This window comes from Thalia democratica, chromosome 3 (assembly GCF_965202585.1).
Source record: "Thalia democratica chromosome 3, ktThaDemo2.hap1.1, whole genome shotgun sequence".
Classification (NCBI taxonomy): domain Eukaryota; kingdom Metazoa; phylum Chordata; class Thaliacea; order Salpida; family Salpidae; genus Thalia; species Thalia democratica.
In genome coordinates this window covers 96,506,895-96,529,681 of record NC_139167.1, presented here as the reverse complement: position 1 = coordinate 96,529,681, position 22,787 = coordinate 96,506,895, and the positions used below count along the sequence as shown (strand labels likewise).

The following is a 22,787-nucleotide window of genomic DNA, read 5'->3' as shown; positions in this document are numbered from 1 at the left end:
ATTTTTTTTCATTTTTTGAGCTAGAGACCTAAAATTTGTAGGAAACATTTCTTGTATAATTTAAAAGACTTGTAATGTTGGGATTTTAAACAAATTAAAAATATTTGAATTTTAGATAAAAAAACAAAAAAAAAAAACATTTTATTTTTAAAAATTAAAAATTAAATCTTGCTTTAAATTGGTTTGATTATGAGTAATGGACTTACTGTGAAAATTAAAAAAAAGTTGTTAAAAAATGAAGGAGGAGATAGATTTTTAGTAAATATTAGTGTTAGTGAAGCATTTTTTTGCCACTATTAGTTTGCGCCTTTCTTTAGGAACTTATTGAGGTCACGGACTTGCTTATATATTGAATTTTTTTATGAGTTTGGGGTTAAAAACGCCTGATAGCTCAGATTAAACTATACAAAAAAGTAAGTCAAATTGTAAAAATAAAGGCGGAACCCCCTATCCCCTTAGGACAGTGTATAAATTTGCTTTATAGGTTATGTATTATAATCTTCATTTTATTTTTTAAAGTTTCATTATAGTTTTTTGTCTTTACTTAAAAAGATTGCTTGGTTTTTTAAATAACAATGTACAAATAAAATATTTTACTCACTCCCAGAATAACATTTTTAAGTACTATAAAATATTGAATTAAAAAAAAATAATAAGTAAAAAATTATAAATAATAAGTAAGTAAAAAAAAATAACTTGAAGTTTTTATTACAAATAAATTTGGTCTGAACTGATTCATCAATAAATTATCAAAGTGTTTAAGTTTTATAGCATTGTCTTTGTAATACTGTTTTTTTTCTCACCAGTTTATATTATATCTTAATCTGAATGGACTCATCAGTGAATGACGACAACGTTTCAGTTGTCAGCAGCTTTGTTGGAACTGACATTACTGAATTTGTTACTGACAAGTAAGCTGTTAAATTGTCACTATCTAAAATATTTTTTTTTATAATTTTGTTATAATACTTTATTGTTATTTGTATTTAAATGGAAATTAAAATTTACAACATTGACTTTATTACATACAAATTAGTTGTTAAATTGTCATTTTGTAATAGTATCTTACTAATTTGTGTTTAATTAAAGTTAACCTGACTTTACTAAATATGTTACTGACAAGGAAGCTATTTTAATATTCAATAATGTTAGTATGTTTAAAAAAGTTAACAGAGTTTGTCACTAAGAAGTTGTTTAATTGTCATTTTATGATAAAATTAAATTAGTTAAATAATAAATGTTAAGTTGACATTATTGAATATAAAGAAATAAGTTGTTATTTTTTCAATATTATTTACAAAAGACTTAATGAAAATTTTCTATTGTTGACAAGTAAATTGTTGCTTTGTTTTATAAGTTTGTCCTAAATAAAAAAAAAAAATACTGATAAGTGAGTTGCTAAGTTTTATTTAAAATTATTGTAAATTTATTCATTAATATTAGACCAATAATTAAGTTGTAACATATCACATTAGTTTAAGTAAAATAATTTTTAGTACATGTCTTTATTTTAGGTGTAATTAGTAAGGACATAAATAGTTGTAGTTTATAAATTTTGAACCTAATTAACTAAAAAAAAAACTTTTTTAACTACTAGCAAAAGGCAAACTATTTTTTTTTTCTCATTAGCTAACTTTTAATGTTTGAAAATTAGGTGTTCTAATTAGCTAAATAGACAAACCACTTAAGCCAGATTTTTTTTTTAATTTCGATCATTAAAACTGTTATGTTTTTGTACTGTAGAGTTTTTGACATCATGAAATTTTGTTGAAAATTTTTTAATATTGTTTATATTTATTAATTTTTAATTTTTACTTTTTTAACTATGTATATTTTTAATTTTTCAGATAAGTCAGAAGTGTTTATAAAGTATAGAACAGTATTATTATTTGATAGCATTTCATCTATAATAAGTACATGTTATTTATACAGAATAAAACAAATATTTAATTAGTTTTAAAAATGTAATCAGTTGTTAAAGTTAAATTGCCTAATATATATTGCTTAACATATTAAAATGTTTAAAAAAAATAAGTATTTTAGAAGTTAATTTTAACAAAAGTAGGCTAGTACTAGAATTTATATTTTAAATGGCAATAAAATCAGCTTTTTAGTAAAAAGCTGTTATTTTTTATATCAATTTAAAAAGTAAAGTTTAACAATGGCTGATTAAAGCTGTTTTTGTTTAATTCAAATACTTCCTTTTTCAGTTTGTACCTACCACAAAGAATTTATTGAACCTCCTTACACTTAATATTGAAAATATTTTTGTTATAGTACTAAACATGTGGTAGCTAAATAAAGCTTTGTTAGATAATATCTTTTTAGTAAAGCGAAGTGTATACCTCAATAATCGTTTGTTACTTATATACTTAAAATATTAAACTTTACTAAGTCTTATGTAACTAAGTATTGTTGATTAAATTAATATGTATTATCAAATTAAAGTTACTTTTATAAGTATAAGTATTAGTACTATTTAATATAAAGCAATAGTTTACTTCTACAACTTATATTTGCTGTTTATAAGATAGCTTTTTTTATTATTATTGAGTTTATCCAAAAGTAGTAGAAATTTTTTTTATGTTAACTTGAAATGTTTTTTTTATTAATATGTTTAATTTGCATGTTGAAATTTTTGACCAAAGCTATTAAACTTTATATCTTGTTATCTTTATTTATTTCATTATATTCATATTTGTATCTTGTTTTTGCAGAAAGCTTTTTTGAATCTATGTTATATTAAAAAAACAAAAAAAAAACATATATTTAACCTTCTAACTTAAATATTTTAAACATTCTTTTTGTCTCATCATTCATCATTTGGTTATTACATTTAAAAATTAAAAAAAAATACTTTTGCAAAACATAGGCGCTTTAAAATCATGTATAGTTTAAATTATCATACAGCTTAGTTTTATAGTAGATTAAAAATAAATTAAGTGAATCTAATGGAATCATCAACTGAAGAAGTTTCTGTAGAATTCTGTAGTTTCAGTAGAATTACATTTAGAAATTTTAAAAAATATTTTTGCAAAACATAGGGGTTTTAGAATTATGAATAATTTAAATAATCCAACTTCATTTTATGGTAGATTAAAAAATAAATAAATTATTTTAATGGACTTATCAACCGAAGGTGATGTTTCTGTTGTCAGTAGCAATACTGGCAACACTGAGATTGTAGCAAGTAAACAAACAGACCAGTAAGTAAAAAAATAAAGTGGTGCTAAATTTGTTGTAATAAAATTGGTTGTTTATTCAGTTAAAAAAGTACCACTAAAACATTAACAGAAATACAATAAGAAAAGTTAAGAATAACATTTTTGGAAGTTGATAAGTTTTGATAAGTAACATATTACTAAGACAAGTCAGTTATAAAAATTAAACTTAGTGTACAATAAATGATTTAGGTGTACTCTATTTGTAATAAATTTGTTATTAAATAAAAACTGAGCTAGTGAGGGTAAGATTAAATCTGAATCATATTTGGATTATCTTAAGCATGGTGTTAAAAAAGCATTACAAAGTATTTTAATTATTGTTTATTTATAAAATTAGTTATTTATGTGCAGATTTATTTTTTGTTGGGTAGTTTGTTGGTTTTTGATATATTTTTAAATGTATTTAATAGACACCGTTTCATTATTTACAATTAAATTATACCCACATAAATGACAGATATGTAAATACAAAGTTAGTAAAAAAAGCCTAAAATATTACTTTTACACATTTTGTTAAATTTTGCATATGTTGCTTCACTGACTATAAGGACAATTAAATATAATAGAAATACCTAGCACTTATCTTATTATCTGTTTTTGCTAACAATTTAATATTTTCTCTTCAGATATGGCTTCACGGGCGGTTCTCAATTCACTGATACAGAACAGGAAATGCAAATATCTCTAAAAAAAGTCAGGGAAAGGGAAATGAAGTGGTTGAACATGTTTAAAAATTGGGACAAATTTGTGTCTTCAAACTACATACAGCTCAAAAAGAGGTGATTTCATTTGTATATTAAGACCATAGGGGGTAAGCAATGTTATTTTTACAAGTTAATCTTATTTTAAAGAGCTCATTCTAAGCTTCAAGATGCTTTTTATTGTTTTAAAAATTTAAATTATTTTTTTATATATGACCAGTCAAAGTTGAGCCGCATAATAGGTTTCCTATAGAAAGGGAAAACTAAAACAGTGAAAAAAGACTATTTTATTTAAAATCTATATCCTCCTACATTTTTTAAGCAATCTTCTTCAAACTTTCACATTCTGATCGTTATACAATTACAAAAAAACGTTACTTTGGAATTTAAAAATTTTTAAGTAAAATATATTTAGTAATGGTAGTAAAAATAAAATAGTTTTAGAGAAAAAAAGATTTTTTTTTCAAATTTTTTTCATAAAGTTTTTATTAGACTTTTATTTTTTTAATTTATAACAAATATTTTTTTCTTTTAATATCAGGAACATTTCCTGAAAATTTGAAGAAGATTGCTTGAAAAATGAAGGAGGAGATATGTTTTTAGTAATTTTAGAAATTTCTGAGAAATTTTCTGTCTGTACGTTTGTATTGGACACTTTTTACAAAAAGCAAAATATCTCAAAAGTTAAATGATTTTTTTGAATTCTATAAAAACTAGCTTGTAGTTTGTACTTGAAGCTTTCATAAAAAAGCTAAATTTAATTTTTGTAAAAAAAAGTGTTTTTAACCTACCCCCTATGGCCTTAAGCTAACTATTTACTTTTGTTTATTTATTAATATGTTCAAAAATTGGGACAAATTTATGTCATCTAATTACATTCTACTCAAAAATAAGAAAACTTAAATAAAAGAATTTGTAAACATATGTTGATAGAATATGTAGGTAAAATACATGATCAATGTTATCATACTTTTAAAATTTGTTTTAACAAATTTCGTTCAAAAATATACAGCTCAAAAGAGGTGATTATAAATTTTATAAAATGTACATTGTATTAGTTTAAAAAATTTGTTATATAGCTTTTGTTTTTTTGTAAACACTTCAAAAGTCATAACAAACTTACATTTTTTAACATTCCAAGTTCTGATAGGTATAAGCTAATGTTACATATGCTATAAGTGGTTAATTGTTTAGTTTTTTTTCTACTATCATAATCTTTATAAATTCAACCTACATTTATTTTAATTGCGTAACTATTTTTTGAGACATCGCTTATTGTAAATCTTTGACAAATAGACTATTGTTATATTACCAAATATGAAACAAAACTTTCATATCACTTTATCTGTTATTCTTTTGTCAGATGTAGGAAAGATATACCATACAACATTTACGTATATATTTATGTATCTTTTTATTTGAAATAATAGTTTGCATGCATTCTTTTATCAGATGTAGGAAAAGAATCCCATCATCTTTGAGAGGCCGGGCTCATAATCATCAGATATAGCTCACTAATACAGATAATAAACTTTCAAAACTTTTCAGATAATATTTGAATATAAATTTAGGTGCAGAAAAGGAATACCATCATCTCTAAGAGGCAGAGCTTGGCAACACTTGAGTGGAAGCAGGTATCTACTTGAAAATAACAAAGACAAGTTTGAAAAATATTTGAAAGCAAAACTACCACCTAACATTGATGAAGACATTACAAAAGATTTACACAGGTATTTAGTTGTGAAAATCTACAAAATATCATATTTAAAACTTAAAACTCATGTAAGATTTACACAGGTATTAAGTTTTGAAAATCTATAAAATATGATGTTATAAACTTAAATATCAGGTAAGATTTGCACAAGTATTAGGTTGCATTTGTTTAAAAAAAATAATTAAAGCTTAAATCAAAGTTTACAACGGTCTAATATTTACTTTAAAACGTTCACTATTTAAATGTGGTTGATATATTCACTGATCAATTTTTCAATTCGAACTTATTAAGTTTTTTTGTAAACGATTATTTTTATTAGTACCCAGCTAAGCAAGTTTTTGACTTGTGTTTGCTTTTTTAACTTTGTACAATTTTACAACAAAAAAAAACAACATTCAAACTAACATGTAAACCAAATATTGCAGTAAAAGTTAAAATTTTAATTAAATTAAAACAAAATACCACAGACAGTTTCCATTCCATGAAATGTTTGCTGAAAGGGGTGGTAATGGCCAGAAAGATCTTTACAATGTTCTTTACGCATATGCAGCCCATAATCCAGCTACAGGTATTAATATAGTGTTTTATGTATTTATATTTTCTATTTTGATGTTATTCAGGTTAGTATTTATATTTCAGGGTATCAACAAGTCCTGGAAAAACCTGGAATTTCAAACAGTTTTTACATGCAAGTAGTGAATTTTTGATACCAAACAAAAAATCTATCATATAATAAAATTGTCACCATAAAAGAAAATTATATATATATTATAGAAACTTTTAAATTACCTCTACAGTATCTTTTGAATGTTGTTATACTATTTAACACTGTTTTTTACCTTAAAATCAATTGTAAACTAAAAATAGACCCATACACAAGAATTTTTAAAAATCTGAAAGAATTTTCATAATAAAAATTTGGACATCCATATAATAGTAGTAATATTTTGTTTAAGTAGTTTAAATTTATCAAAAAGCACTTTTTAAAAATTAAGATTAATTTACGACTAAAAATGGTCAAAAATGATGTAGTTTAAAAAACATGGAAGAAGTTCTAAAAGTTTAGAAAACCTGGTGTAAATTTTCCAAAATCCATTTGCCACCCTGATTGTAACAAATATTATTTATTATCTATATTCGTATGGCATATTATACATAATAAATATGCGTTAAAACTTTACTAACGTTAAAATTAAAACTATAATTTATTACACTAACATATGTTTTTGTGTGTTAGCTAGAAAAGAGTTTTTTGATTTTCATAGCTCTGTTGAAGTGTGACCCGTTAACACACAGAAACACGTGTTAGTGTGATAAAGAAATAATACTTTTTAATTTGTTGTTACTGTTATTCTTTATATATATTTACTCTTTCTTCTTTTACCTTTTGTTATTAAAATTTTTAACGCCTGTTATTTTTTATCATTTAAATGTTATTCCTGTACCAGAAGTCCTTGTTTCATACTTAGTTTCAGACTTCAGAAGTCTTACTTCCTTACTTGTTTATTTAGTTTAATTTATTTTGTTTTAGTGGGTTACTGCCAGGCACAACCCTCTGTAGCTGCAGTTTTATTATTGCACTTATTTATTTATTAACTATATTTCACTTAATTATAGGTCACTGCCAGGCTCAGTCACCATTGCCTGAAATTTAATTAGAATATTTTACTTATTTTTTTTTTGCAAAGGTAGCTGCATTAGTTCGTTTAATACATGTTTTTTATTTATTTTGTCTTTTTATAATAACAATTTTAAAGGTTACTGCCAGGCTCAGGCCCTAGTAGCTGCAGTCTTACTTATGCACCAGGGTTGCCACTTTACCTGGAATCCTAGAAAAACCTTGAATTTGATAATTTAGGCATAAAAACCTGGAATTTAAAAAATTTTGAAAATAAAACCTAGAAAAACCTGGAATTTTGAACAAAACACCTGGAATTTTGAAAAAAAAAAACCTGGAATTTTTTATTTATTTATTAAGATTTATATATCAACAGGTTACTGCCAGGCCCAAGCACCCGTAGCAGCTGTATTACTAATGCATATGCCCGCAGAAGAAGCTTTTTGGTGTTTGGTTAAAGTTCTTGATGTTTACATACCAGGTTTTTATATTGATAAGTTTTATTTTGTTTTAAACATGATAATTTTTTAACTTAAAAAATTATCATATTTAAAAATTTCATGATAAACGTTTAAAATATTTTTTCCTTGTTTAATTTCACATATGAGTTATACTGTTGTTTTGCAATATTTTAAATTATTTTTCAGGCTATTACTGGGATTATTTATATCATCTTACTTGGATTATTTTTCCATTTTAAATTTTTACATTAAGGTTACATTGGTGTAAAGTATAACTTTTTTAAACTATTTTTCAGGCTATTACTCTCCAGGCTTAGAAGCCGTCCAAATTGATGGTCACGTTTTGCAGGTTTGTAGTAATTTGATGATAACTAAAAAAATAAAGTCAAAATAGTTTATAAGCACAAAAATTTGTTTTGTTCGCTGTTTACTTTATTTGATTAAGAAAATAGCGGTCAAAACATTTTTGTGAAAACTAACATTGGCTGCATTAGAAAGCTTAAAATGCAAACTATGAAATGTTTATGTGTAACATAAAACCCTTTGCCGAATTAAACTTAGACCCAAATTGTTGACATTGAATTTTCTTTAAATGTCCTACTCTTGTTTACAATGAAATATGTTCGACTGCTAACCTTAAAGCGTAGTCATATTTATCTGTTGGGCCGTCGAAAATTAGTATTTAAACTCAAAACTTTATTTTAAAAGCTCAGAAGTTTATTGTTACAAGCATTTACAGAATTAACTGTAAATCAAAATACCTGAAGTATTTGAAAATATCTGTTTAAATGTGAACTGAAAGTTCTAGTTTTTGTTTGACGCTGAACTACTCTGAATATACTAATACAACATTGATTTCAATTTAAAAGTTAGGTATGTTCAAAAAAACTATAGTTTAATAAATGTCCTTTATTGAGTACAAATACATTTTAATTATCTTAAAATATAAATAGTACAAATGATAATACTATAAAATAAGATCAACTTGTAAAAATCAAGGTGGACCCCCTATGCCCTTATTAATTTGAAGAAGTTTTATAAACTTAGCCAAATTAAAACTTCATATATATAATATAGATAAATTAATAACTTTTTTGCATACAGGGTTTATTGAGAAAAACAAGTAACTTATACATTTAAATTATCTTATATAGAAAATTTCATACAAATTTTTAAGTACTTAGCAGTGCAATTTTTATCAGGGCTTATTCAGAAAAGTATCACCAGTAGGGTACAAGCACTTACAGAAGAACAGCATAGAACCGCTTTTATACTGTCAAGAGTGGCTGATGTGTCTTTTCACAAGAACTCTTCCTTGGCAATCGGTACTCAGACTTTGGGACATGTTCTTCTGTGAGGGCGTTATTATAATTTTCAGGTAATTTAACATTTATTTTTTCTATATTTTTATTCATGTTATAACTACTGTATTCAGGTTTGTTTTTATTAAATAAAATTTTTATAAGTTGTTCTGTGAAGGGGTTATTATTATTTTTAGGTAGTTTATTATTTTATTTTAATTGTTTATTTTAAGATTTATTTTTTTATAATGCTCTTCTGTGAGGGCGTTATTATAATTTTCAGGTTTTTTTTATTATTTTATTTTTTCGTTTATTTTAAAATTTGACTTTTTTTAATATTCTTCTGTGAAGGCGTTATTATTGTTTTCAGGTAAATTTAAACTAATTATAAAATTTAGTATATGTTTTTCTGGGAGGGTGTTATTATTGTATTTAAACTTGTTAATTGTTTGTTCTTTGTTTTATTTGTTTATTTTAAAATTTTAATTTTTTTGATGTTCTTCTGTGAAGGTGTTATCATTGTTTTGAGGTAAATTGAGTTCTTATTACAAGTTGAGTTTTGGTAATTTTCTTTTGTGAAAGTGTTCGTACCATCTCAAGTAAATTTTTTATTTACTACTATTTATTTTTATTCTATTTGTTTAAAAAACACTTAATGACATAAAATTAAAAAAACTTTTTTTTTAAATAAATGTTGTGTTTTTTTTCGTTATAGAACTTAAAGTTTACAGTTCTTTAATAGTTTAAAATTTTTCAGATGCTGTCTGGTAATTTTGAAGCAAACAATTGGAACACCAGCGCTTTGTAGGCATTGTTCTGATTTGTACGATACACTAGAAACATTAAGAAAACCTCCAAGGTAAATTATAGTTAATTAATGTATTTTTGTTATATTTGTTACCTTTTTGTATACATACATTGTTCAGATTTATATGACATATTAAACCTCCGAGGTAAAATATTTTAAAAGTTTTCAAGTACAAAATAAACTAACTAAATATTCAAAATGAATATTTGTTTAATGCAGGGAAGTAATGCTACCAGAAAGGATAATAGTCGACGTCATAAATCTGAAAATATCGGTGGGAGATCTTGATAAAGAGTTCAAGAACCAGCGAAAGATACAGCAGAAGATCCACCCCGAGAACATAAAAGCAACTAGGAGCTACAGGTACTGAAGAATTGATAACTGAAGAAAATAAATATTAAACAGATGAATACTTTTATTAAGAAAAAAATTATTAAATTGATATAGATTTTTGATGAAGAAAAAATCTATTAGAAAGATTAAGATTTTATATGAAGAAAAGACTTTAAAAACTTTATTAAAAATTAAAATTCTGAAGCTAATAAGCATAAATGTAAACACACATATATAATACAAACATTAATACTTATTGGAATGAGTAGTTACTCTTTGTTCTTTATTAAAAATGAAAAAACTGAAACAACTGCAAGTATAAGTACAAACACATATATTTATATGAACATTGATATATGACAAAATGAGCAACAGTTTCATAATTATTAATATGTTTTATTTTTTTTTTTCAAGTTTATTTATTCTACAGGTACAAACCCCGTTCGGAGAAGCATTTCCACAAAAGTAAGGCCCTGCTCGAGAAGTCGAACAAGAACAAAGTTGGTATCAGTAGCGGGGATTCCCCTTCAAGCAGTGGCGGGAAAATTGAGCTGAAGAGCTACAAGAAGCTGGATGGAGCGAAAATGTACCGAGGTGATGAAAAGAACGAGTGACTTTTGTTGCTTAGCAACTGAGGGGTTTTTGTGACCCTTATAAGATTGTTGCTTGGTTTTTTGAGACATTTTGGACAGAGTTTTAGGGTTTTGCGGGTCCGTTATGATTTTAAGATATTTAAATGAAATTTAGAAAATAAATTATGCTAAAATATGTTTTTTTTTTAAACAAGGTATAGTTCTAATTTTGGCTAATACTAATTTGATAATTTATTAAAAATATTGCAGCAAGAATTTTTTAGACTTCTTTTTTCCATCATCTACAATATAAACTAACTAAAATATTTCAAAATAAAACAACCTCCACCAATAAAAGACCTGCAAAAACTCGAAACTCTCATATTTTGGGTGGATTTTTTTTCCTGACATTATGTGGTTTTCTTCATTTCAAAAACATTTTTAGAGTGTTTTCATTTGCAGTGCAATCTACTGGTATTTTTTATCATGATTAAAATATAATAACATATTCAAAGTATTAAAAAACATCTGAATATAAGGTTGTATTTTTTATTCCTAACCATTCCTTAATTAGTGTATTGTTCAAAACTTTGTAAAGGATAGTAAGCATACTGTATACCTAGTTTTAAAAGTTACAACTTAATACAAAATGATTTTTTTTTGTTAGAATGCACAAAGGTTTGATCACATTTTAACTGACTTAACTTAAATTATAAACAATCAAATAATAAATCTAGAAAACAGTAACAAACTATAAATAAAAGTTATTTTCAATTCCAACATCAAAACATGGTTATTTGTATTTTTTGTGCCTTTGTATAATTCGCCGCCAATTTTTATTATTTGATTAAAATCATCTAATAACAAAATCTTAAGTCTTCCAAATGTTTTGTTTTATTGTTGAATAAAACTTACTAAAACTATTTATTAGTTGTAAAAATATTTTAGTAGTAGTAATTTTAATTTCTTACTTTTACTTGTTAGTATCTTTTTTTAAAATCATAAACTCAATACTTTTGGCATTTTGAGTTTTAAGTAATTACTAATAAATTTGTAAACTCAATTTTAAATTTAATACGTGATTTTGTTTATGACATTTTATTTTTAAAGCATAAGCAAGCTTATTTGGTTAATGCTTTTCATTGTGTTATATCATAATATTCTATTTTATTGGAAAGTTTTTCACAGTTTTCATTTTTTTGTTTTGAACTTTCAAATGTGTGATAATTGAATTTCATCAAAGTTCGTTTTAAAACTTAAAAGTTTTTAGTACTACACTTTTAAAATTTATTCTTAACTCAATACTATACTTTATTTTAATTGCTATTTTTTAATTTCATTGTTATGATCTATTTTTTTCTATTCAATTAGTTTTTTTCATATAACTAATTTTACTTTTCAGTATATATTTTCTATTAAAAAAATATTTTTGTCATATATGGCTGCAAAATTAAAATATCATGACAACTTAATTGATGTTAAAAACATTTACTTTCTTGTTTATTGTGGTAAATTTAAGTTTTCAAAACTTAAAATAAACTCTTTAAAAAAATATAGCTCAATAATTTTATTAAAAATAATGTTTTTCAGTATCTTTTTATCCATTTGTATTATTTTTATTTGATTATTAGGGTAGTAGCTACATTTACAAAATTCTAAACTGCTGCATTAACAATTCTGTTTCTGTTATATAATTAAAATATTGAGTTTTTATATTCAAAAATTTTATAATGTTTTTTCCCTGTAATAACTTTTAATTTTATTATCAAATGTTTTTCTGTATTTAATGTAATTTTAGATTTAGATATTTTAGAAATTATTCTGACTAATTTTCTCTTATAAACTGTGTTTTCTTTAGAATTTAAAACAAGTTACAAATGCTTTAAAATTAAGTAAAAAACTTCAAATATTATCAAAGTAGTTTGATTTATTTCAACATATCATCAAAAGTTTGATCACTTCATCATAGCATGTCTACGTCATCAAATGAAAAGAGTTAGTTTTAATTTCATTTTTGTTTTTAAGTTTTTTTCTTTATTTAACATATGAATCTGCTTCTTAACATTTTGTCACTGATTTTAGTAACATTTATTAAAATTTAAAACAAATAGTATTTATAAAGAAAAAAAATCAAACAAAACTACATGCTTATCAAGTTTTATTCTTAAACATTAAGTTGTGTATAGTTTCAAAAAATAGTATATTACATTATATAAAAATTATATTTTAACTTTTATATGTTTTTACTAATAAAAATGTGTTGATAAAAACCAAACTATCTAAAATAGTTAAAATTCTAAAATAAAATAAATAAACGCAATAGTCATAAACACAGTTGCTAATATTCCGTTCATATTATCTTTAAATTAGCGTAAAATTTATACGTCAAATATGACATTTAATTTTTTTTGGTTACTCTAGTTTTCGACGGAAAAGAACACAGAATGCACTAACAAACTAATCCAGCAATTGAATAACTTATTGAAAATACATTGAAAAATTATTTTTTTAAACACAAATATCAATATACAATTAGTTTTATTAGCTTCCAGACCTAATATAACACTAATTTAAACTAAATATGTTCTACTTAAAACTTGTTAAAAGAGCAGAAGAAACAGAATGCACACGCAAGCTAATCTTTTAGTTTTCCAGGTATATTACAGGGTGGCCACTAAACCTGGAATCCTGGAAAAACCTGGAGTTTGACAGTTCAGGCTAGAAAAACCTGGAATTTCATAAATACTGAAAAAAAAAGACTGAAATTTTGAACGAAAATCACTAAAAACCCGGAATTTTAAACAATTTTTAGAGGTGTCAAGTAGTAAAATAAGTTTGACACGATCTATCATATAGATTTAAAAAAAATTGTCATCATCATAAAAGTTTAAAAAAAAAAAGTAGCTTTGTAATATCTTTTCAATGTTGTTTTACTACTTTACACAGTTTTTGACCTTAAACTTAACTTTATACTAAAAATAGACCCTTAATTGTGTACTTTCAAAAACCTTGAGGAAATTCAGAAAACTTGGAGAAAATTTGCCAAAAACCATTTGGCAACCCTGAATATTCATTATTATTATACTACTGTTAGACATACAAATCTAAATTATCAACTTTTATTAATTTAACAGAAGAGAACACGGAATGCACTAGGAAACTAATCCTGCACCACTCTTGCAATTTCGACCTCGCTAACATCCGAATGTTGAATCTCTCAAAATTCAACATCATCACATTGCAACCCGATATGCATCACTGCACAAATTTAATTGACCTCGATTTGAGCGGGAATCAGATTGGTGACGTTGAACCGCTTGGTGGATTGGATCAACTTGTTTGCTTGAATCTTGCATCGAATCAGATAACTAGTATAGGTTGGTCATTCCTGTGTAGTTTTAATTAATTTTTAGTGATTTTGTTATTGTTTTACTATTTATAAAGTAAATTAGTGAAAGTTATATATATATATATATAATATACTAAAAATTTTGGATCAAATTGTTTGCTTGAATCTTGCATCGAATCAAATTACAAATATAGGTTTGTTTTTATTCTTTATCTTTTACGTATCATTATATATATTATCAATTTGTCTGTCTATACTGCTGATTTTTCACCACTAAAAAACTTGAACCAATTAGTTTCTTTAAATTTAGCTTCAAATCAGATTACAAGTATTATAAAGTTATTTTGTATGTTTTTTTTGTTATTTAACTAAAATGCTGTTTGCTAAAATGTTGTTAATATTTTCGTCATAAATGATAATTATAATTTATTTGTTTTACAAAATTTTAGGTAGTAATATCGTAATTAATATATTATTAAGATCCCCTTTTTTTATTGAACATTATTTCTTATAAAAATGAGTTTTCTTGGTTTTTATTTTAGGTTTGTTGGACTTGAAAGTTATATTGTAATATATTATAATCTGTAAGAACAAATATATTGTAATGTACAGGGTTGCCACACTCAGGGAACTCAGGGAATTTTCAAATTGTAGAAAATCTCAGAGATACTCAGGGAATTTTTACCTTTATTTTTAAATTCAGGGAAACTCAGGGAAAATTTTATCCAGATCTAGAATGAGATTTAGTTAATCTAGTTTCAATATTTTGTTCAAAAAAGTTAATTTTATTAATTTTCAACTGCTTATTTGGAAATTTTTTTAGCCTTGCGGCTAATTCTTCAAATTTTTTACAATTAACATTTTAATTTTTTAATAAATAATAAAAATTTTAAGGTTAAAAAAAAAACTCAGGGAAGTTTAAGGTTACGCAGGGAAAATTTTTCACTCAAAGAGTGGCAACCCTGAATGTATCTAAGAAAGCATTAAATCTCAGAGAGCCCATGATAAGAGACTTTTGTGCAAAACAAATTCTATGCACATAAATCTATATGGTAAACTTAATTCCAACCAAAATTATCATGAAATATAAAGAAATAAACTATAAGAATTGTTTCTAATTAAACTGTTTGAATAGTAAGACAAATAAAAAAGTAGTAAATTATCGAAGTAAAACGTGTTTAAAAATATATATACTGCAAAAGTATTTTATTAATTTAGTATGCTGTATGTACTGAGTTTTATGTTCACCAAAAAAGTAGAAACATATTATATTTATTGTAATTAAAGTCTGTACTTTGATAGCTGTGTACAATTTAGAGACTGAAATAACCTATTTAGAAAATAAGTTTCTAAAATACCATCTAAAACTTATCAACTTGTTTATAAATTAATAGTAAGTCCATTTTATTTATTAAAGTAGTTATTAAATTATTTTGGTTTCGTAATTGTGTTAGCCAAAGAATTATACGTTTACAATTTTACTAGTGTTTGTTTATGTCAAAAAATTTTATTTTAAAATAATTTATTGTTTATCCCTTTATTATACTTAATATTTTAAAAAGAGTTTTGTTTACTAGTTTTTTGTGTAAAATTATGATTGTTTATTTTTATTATGTTTCGAACAAAAATGTTAATAAAATTTGATAAACATGTATTAACTATACTATTAAATTGAAAATGTAATGAGTAGATCTACTTATTTACAAACACTTTAATCATTACGTTTTTTCATATTTTTAAAAATTATATTAAAGTAGTTATACTTGGCTACTTGCATATTTAATTTCAAGTTAACTTTTGGTGCATTTGGTTTAACAAAAACAGTTTTAGTTTACAGAAATGCAATATAAGTTGTTTATGTTTAAACTATTAGTTATAAGTTAAATGTTAACAGTTTTTATTGTAGAATTTAGTGTACTAGTATATTAATCAAATTTTCGAATTAAAGTATTTGTAACCAATTAATTTTGTGGTTTAAGTTTAACTTATAGTGTATATTGTATAACGATTTATATTAGCTATATACGGAATTTATGTTGCTAATTAATTAGATTTTTAATAAATACTAAGCTCTATGCTAATTGTTTGTTGCATAAGGTTAATCTATATAAGTCTCATTAACAAAAAGGTACTGAAGGTTTTAATTTGTATGTTTATACTTGAAGTTTATTAGTGATAGCATCAAATTTTGTAAATATTTTTAAAGTCACTGTGCTTTGTTTTTGTAAATAAAAAGTCGTTCAAGTACTTAAAATAAATCATAACATAATGTTGTTTAAACCAACAAAAAGTTTATTGAAATACTATGGCTCCTTGCGATTTTTATTTTGAAATATAATTATATGAGTATGTACAAATTAATTAGTTTTATAGTTTGTGTATGTTTAAATTGAAAAAATATAAAACCAAATTTTTTTTTCATTTGTTAATAAAGTTATATTAACATTAATGATGAGTATTTGTTTTTTTTTTGTATAAACTTAGTCGTCCATATCAAAATAAATATCATTAGTGTTAATTATTTTGAAACAAAATAGTTTATAGTTTTTATATTAATGAGTTTACAATACAATTTCAACACTTTTGTATTTAAAATGATTAAATTATGATTCAATATTTGGTCTTATTCAAAACAATTAAATTTATTTAGTTTTGTATACGATTTCTTTTCTTTAAAATTGTTATTGTGATTAAGTTTAATTTAAATCATTAGAGAAAAAAAAACAGTTATTTTCAAAAAAATCACATGTTAATAAAGATCTATTGTTTTTCTGCATTTTATTTATTTAGATAAAATGAATAAATAAACTAAACATAATTATATAGGTATAAATAACATATTATATTGTAATTCTATAAAGCTTGCTGAAAGAAATAATGTGATCTTTTTATTCAATTAAATCGGTTTTACTTCATAAATGTTATTCATTTAAATCTGTAACAATAAAATAATATATATTTACGTAAGCTTTTAAACTATTTTAAGTAAATTGAATTATTTTTATATTTAGAATCAATCTAAAGGTAAGCTCTTGCGTCAATAGAATTCATTGTTTCTATAAAAGCGACTTTATTTTTAAATCTTTTAGAAAAGCTTATGGTTAAATCTTTCTAAACGATTAGCTGAGCTTTTACTAAATATTTATTTATTGTTAACTATTTTTGATTATTAAATAAAAACTTTGCTAATTTTTATACAATAAAGTTTTACATGGTTTAAAAAAAATTATTTCTTTTGTTACAATTTAAAAAGTATTACATATTTGTAGTTTTTAGAAAACATAAAAGTAAACTCTATTGTAGTAAAATAAAATGTTTAAAAACAAAAAACTATGTTTATATTCGTCACAAAAAAGTATTCAAAAAACATTGTTTTATTTAAAATATACTTTGTGTAAAAAATAAAGTTATTGAGTTAAATTTTAATATTTTAGAAAATATGTTTAAAAAATATTTTTAAGAGATTCTAGTAGAAGCTTTATATTTAATACTCAAATGTATTATTGCAAATGTCTTGTACGTAATGTAGAATTTCACGGTTAATTTTATATTTTTATTTCATTCTAACCGAAAATCAATACAAGTATTGTTGTTGCAAAAGCACAAAAATTCAAATTTATTTTTCTTAAAATATTAAAAACTCATGTAAATGACCAAAAACCCATTTAATAATAATCAATAAAAATTTAACCAGTAGCTTTTAATCAATGTATTTTGATACGCTCTTAAGTAATTCGTTTGCAATTATTTTAAATTTTCATACTTTTTCGAGTTTAATAAATATTTTAACGATTTATTTATAAATTTTTGTTTAATTATGATAGCACTATATAATACGATTAATACTATATTTTCCCAATTCTTTCTATTACTTTTATTAGTTCATTGTATTAAAATAATTAAGAGTCTTAAAAGTTTTAATAAGTTTTTTATGAAAACAGTTACTAAAATTACATCTTTATAATAGATTATAAACTAGTTCTGAATATTATAATAATGCAAAAACGAAATGCAGTACAGAAGTTAAACATTTGTTTACATTGTAACGCAAACAGTTACATTCAAAAGAGAAAACTACAACATTAAATAACCTTTGAAAAGTTATTTTCTCATAAAATTTGTACAAATGAAATTTTATTAGGAGCGAAAACTCTCAAGTTATATCAGCTGTTGTAAACAAAAACAGTTAATTACAATTATTTCATAACAAAAAAGTCATTAAAGTGTAATTTAGTTCCTTGATTAGTCTGATATATGGATTTTAGGTAAAATAAGTCACTATTTTGCGAATCAGTTACCTAATTTTAGCACATTGTTATTCTTGTTTTCAAGAAGTATACATTTTTACAGTTCACATATTTTAGTTATTAGGTTATGTTCTTAAGTAAGAGATAAACTCAAAGTTTATTGATAGGTTTTACTGTAAGAATGTTTGTATATTTATTAAAACCTGAGTTATTTCCGCTTTTTTAAAACCATATTTTAATTATTGTACTATAACCATATAGAAAAAAAAAGAATAATAAAATTATTATTTAAAAGTAATTATATACCCTTTCTTTTTAAGTTTATTATATGACTTTTTAGGTGAATTTTACTTTTCTTTCATTAGTGTTTTAAATGCTCTATTTGTTTTTATTCTGTTAGTTGATATTCTTGTTTGAACTAAATTTTTATTTTATTTGTTGGAAATATCTTACAATAGTATTAGAACATAACATATATTATGTTGTTGAATTTAAATTATGTTCAGTTATAATAATAAAACTTTAAATTTTACACACTTTTTTGACTTTCAATTTATACAAATAAATGACTAATGCGTTCTAGCCTCATTTGAGAAAATAGTATTTAAATAATTAAGTTCATACTTTGGGTTTGAACAAAAACCACTAAAAAACTCGGAAAAAACCTGAAACATTGCACAACTTTAAATTTTTAGTATTAAAATTTCGATTTGACACAAAAAATCTATCATATGGGGTAAAAAATTTTGTCATCATCAAAAATAATTTTTATTAAAAAACACATTCTAAGTAGCTTAATAGTATCTTTTCGTTGTTTATATTTATCACAGTTTCTTACCTTAAACTTAACTTTAAACTAAAAATAGACCCCAAAATGTCTACTTTTACAAGCCTAGAGGAAATTTGGAAAATCTGGAAAACATTTTAAAAAGCAAGTGGCAACCCTTTCTTTTAAGCAAATTCTTTATATGGTGTTACAACATCTTAAAATAATTTTCGGAGATTATTGATAATAATAAAAATTATTAGAATGTATATTATGTTGTAATTAATTTATCAAAAAATTTACAAGCCTTTTACTTGATCTTTCTGAAAATTTTATTCAATAGAGTTGACTTATAAAAAAGTTTTAAACATGGTTGTTATTAAAAGATGAATACAAAAACCTTACAGCCCTTATGCTTATCAAAGTGTTTTGATATAAAATTTCTTTTTTACATTTATTTAGATATTATTTTAATATATGTACTGAAATTAAATCTACTATATATAAAAAAGATATTTTAATACTTTATAAAAAAAAGTAAGATAGATACAAAAATAACCTGAAAAAGGTTTTTATTATTTGTTTACTGTGATTATAGCGTAATACTTAAAAGTCATATTAAGTTTTAATCAGATAAAAGTATATATTTTTAATAAGATTTAAAAGAGTCCAACAAGTCAAGCCATTTTTTTTGAACTATTTAAAAAAACTATAAGTTTTACTCGTAACTTACTAAAAAATAAACACTTTTATAACTCTAATACAAAAACTTAATTTTTCCAGAACCTCTAAAAAACCTCATATCATTGCAACAACTTCGGTTAGAAGGCAACAAGATAAAATCTATAAATTGTCTGGATAACTTGCAAGAACTGAGGAAAATTCGGTTATCCGATCACCTTGTTCGGTTATCCAACCCTATTTGTTCGGATAAGTTGTATCCAAATAATGTCATAAATAAACTTCAACAAATTATAGAAATTGATGGTTTGTCTGTTTTTTTGAGTATTATTATAAATACTACATTCAAGATAAAGTTATTAAAAACTAAAACTAAGTTACACTACATAAATTATATAAAGTTAATGTAAAAATTCAATGAAAAATTATTGAAACTTAAAGCTGTTTCACAAACTATTATATGTTATTTCAATAGCATACCTAAGTTTTCTGTTTTCATAACATTTATCAACAAAATTAAAATTTTTAAATAAAATAATTACATATTCAAAAAGTTTTTTGTAGCTAGTTTTTGTGTCAAGATATTGAAAATAATTCTACCTGTGTTTAGTGAGTAGAATATTATATGGTAGACTGTTTGACTATATATGATAGTCTACTACTATAAAAATATCCTTTTGTTTTTAATTCTGTAAAATTGAATTGAATAAGTTGGAACTTTGCTTTCCTTTAAAAAGAAAAATACTAATCATGAGCTAATTTGTATTATTTTTTCCAAGTTTTTTAGTTTTATTATGAATTAAAGTATTAGTCATGGTTATTAGCTGGTGAAATCAGCCATATAACATTATAAAACTTTCATTCATTATAATTTTATAAAGATAAGAATTAAAATGTAATTATGTCTTTTAATATGAAGAACAAGGTTTAAAGTTTTTTATCTTTTCATTTATGGTTTGAAAAAATTAAAGATACTTATGGGAATGAAATTTTTCAGTTTGTATAATTAATACTAAGTTTAAAAATATATTTACAGGACTTCGAGTAAGAGGAAAAGGTTCAGATTTTTTCAACTTGTGCAATAGAAATGTTAATAGTTTACCAGGTAAAATTTATGTATAATTTTCTTGTAAATATTGCGTTTGGTTTTTATTTAAATAAACCAGACAAAATTGTTTAATCATTTATCAGTTTTAAGACGTTTAAGCATTTTACTGGTAAAAACATTTGTTAAAATAATAGTTTTAATCAATAAAACTTCACAGCACAACCCTCCGAATTCCTTCATTTTAACTTAATGTCATCACGGAATGCATTTTTGAAAATTACTCGTACATGAAATTTTTTTTTGGTATATTCTATCTCAGGCAGTTGAAACTAAATTTTTATTTGATAATAAAAAATTAAAAATTTTATGAAAATAAAAACTTCAAACATCAAAAACTGTAATTTATTTTTTCTTACGACTAAATATAGCTATATACAACTTTAAATATTTTTTGTCATTTAACACAATTTTGTAGAAAAACAACACTTTTTTAACAAGCTATTTATAATTAATGAAACAGCATATAATAATCTAATGAATTCTAATAATTTAGTTTAAAATCTTTTATACCATCTCTGAAAAAAATGTCTATTTTCTTATTTATATTCTCATCATAGTTATATGAATTCTTTTAAATTATATTATTTTGAATTATTTTTAAAGTTTTTCAAACTTTTAAATGTACTATCATAGTTTTAAACATATAGGCTAAAAACATAAAAATCTAAACCATTTTTTTCTCCAAACAGCCAACGTCAAACACAGTTATGACGTCACAATAAAATCGTCACGGTCAGCTGATCACGTGAACGATGACGTCAATAAAGACGTTATGACGTCATCAATAGTTAACAAGAAGAGAAAGTTCTGCCGCCTCGTCGACGAAATATACAGGATTTGCCAGGATTAAAATAAATTAAAAGATTATATTAAAAAAAATAAAGTGTTTGAATTAGACTTATAAATTAAAATATTTAATTAATTCAAAGAACTTTAAAAATTGAATTGAAAATTAAATTTATGATTTTTTTATTACTGAGATGATGGTTAGAGATTTAGTTTAAAAGAGTTGAAAAATTTTTTATTACAAAAGTTAAAGTCTACTCTTTTTGTTTTTAATGTCTGATCTGAAAAGTGTAAAATAATTTTTAACAAGTTCAATCTTTTAATACCAAGCACTTACAACCAACAATGATTCATTATTTGTACAGTTATTTTTCTTCTGAACTATTTAATAACTATTTAAAATGCACTAAAAAATACTTTTATTACCTCTAAAGTTGTAACAGCATAATTGTTTAATCAGACTAATTGATTTTTTAATGAAATTACTTGTATAAAGGTTTTAAATCTTGAAATACATTTTGAAGTTAATCAACATTTTAGCTATGAAGGCTTTATAAAAGCCTGAGCAGAATTTAAAGAAAATCTTATTTATAAATTTTATTATTTTTTTCCAAATTTATTACTTTTTTCATTATAGTATTGCAACTTGTTATTTAAACATGATTACCTTTATATTTTATATTTAAAATATTTAATCTACAATGCTTTTACTTTTTATAAATCTGTAAATGTTAACTTTATTAACCACAAAAAATTTTGTGAAAAACCAAATAATAATATTCATGTGTCTATTTTTGTGTTCATATACTTTACTAACGACCGAAAAAAAATATTTTGTGTCTTTAAATATATTGTCTTACCATTTTTTTGTGAAAAGTTCAAAATATTTTATGTGTCTTTAAATTTGGTGCTTTAATAAAAAATAAATTTGTTTGTATGAAATAAAATAACCTGTAACATTTTAAAACTTTCATTGTATCAGTGTAAAATAAATAAATGTAAATAGTTGTAATAAAGTAATAACTAAGCTGGTAATGAACTTTGTTTCAATTTCTATTTAATTAATTAGCTGGACAACAGTTTAAGCTTTTAGTAGTATTGAAAAACTTTGAATAGTA

The 22,787-nt window shown here is 23.4% G+C and overlaps 1 protein-coding gene across 1 annotated transcript; it reads left to right on the top strand.

The window, feature by feature from the left end:
* Positions 1–804: 804 nt before the first annotated feature.
* LOC145831330 (TBC1 domain family member 10A-like) lies at positions 805–22,070 on the top strand. The gene is made up of 14 exons (XM_082938545.1): positions 805–911; positions 3,851–4,003; positions 5,497–5,655; positions 6,107–6,207; positions 7,634–7,738; positions 8,015–8,067; positions 8,921–9,096; positions 9,777–9,878; positions 10,047–10,190; positions 10,591–10,754; positions 13,867–14,109; positions 19,878–20,081; positions 20,812–20,880; positions 21,573–22,070. Exons 1-14 carry the CDS (start codon positions 829–831, stop codon positions 21,731–21,733), a joined length of 1,917 nt encoding a protein of 638 aa, XP_082794671.1. The 5' UTR covers positions 805–828; the 3' UTR covers positions 21,734–22,070.
* Positions 22,071–22,787: the final 717 nt, after the last annotated feature.

What these genes read in the sequence shown, in the direction of transcription:
- LOC145831330 (XM_082938545.1), top strand. Translation starts at nt 829, where the DNA reads ATGGACTCATCAGTGAATGACGACAACGTTTCAGTTGTCAGCAGCTTT. An exon ending in GGCGTTATTATAATTTTCAG is followed by an intron (nt 9,097 to 9,776) that starts GTAATTTAACAT and finishes AAAATTTTTCAG; the next exon opens with ATGCTGTCTGGTAATTTTGA. An exon ending in ACAAATTATAGAAATTGATG is followed by an intron (nt 20,082 to 20,811) that starts GTTTGTCTGTTT and finishes ATATATTTACAG; the next exon opens with GACTTCGAGTAAGAGGAAAA.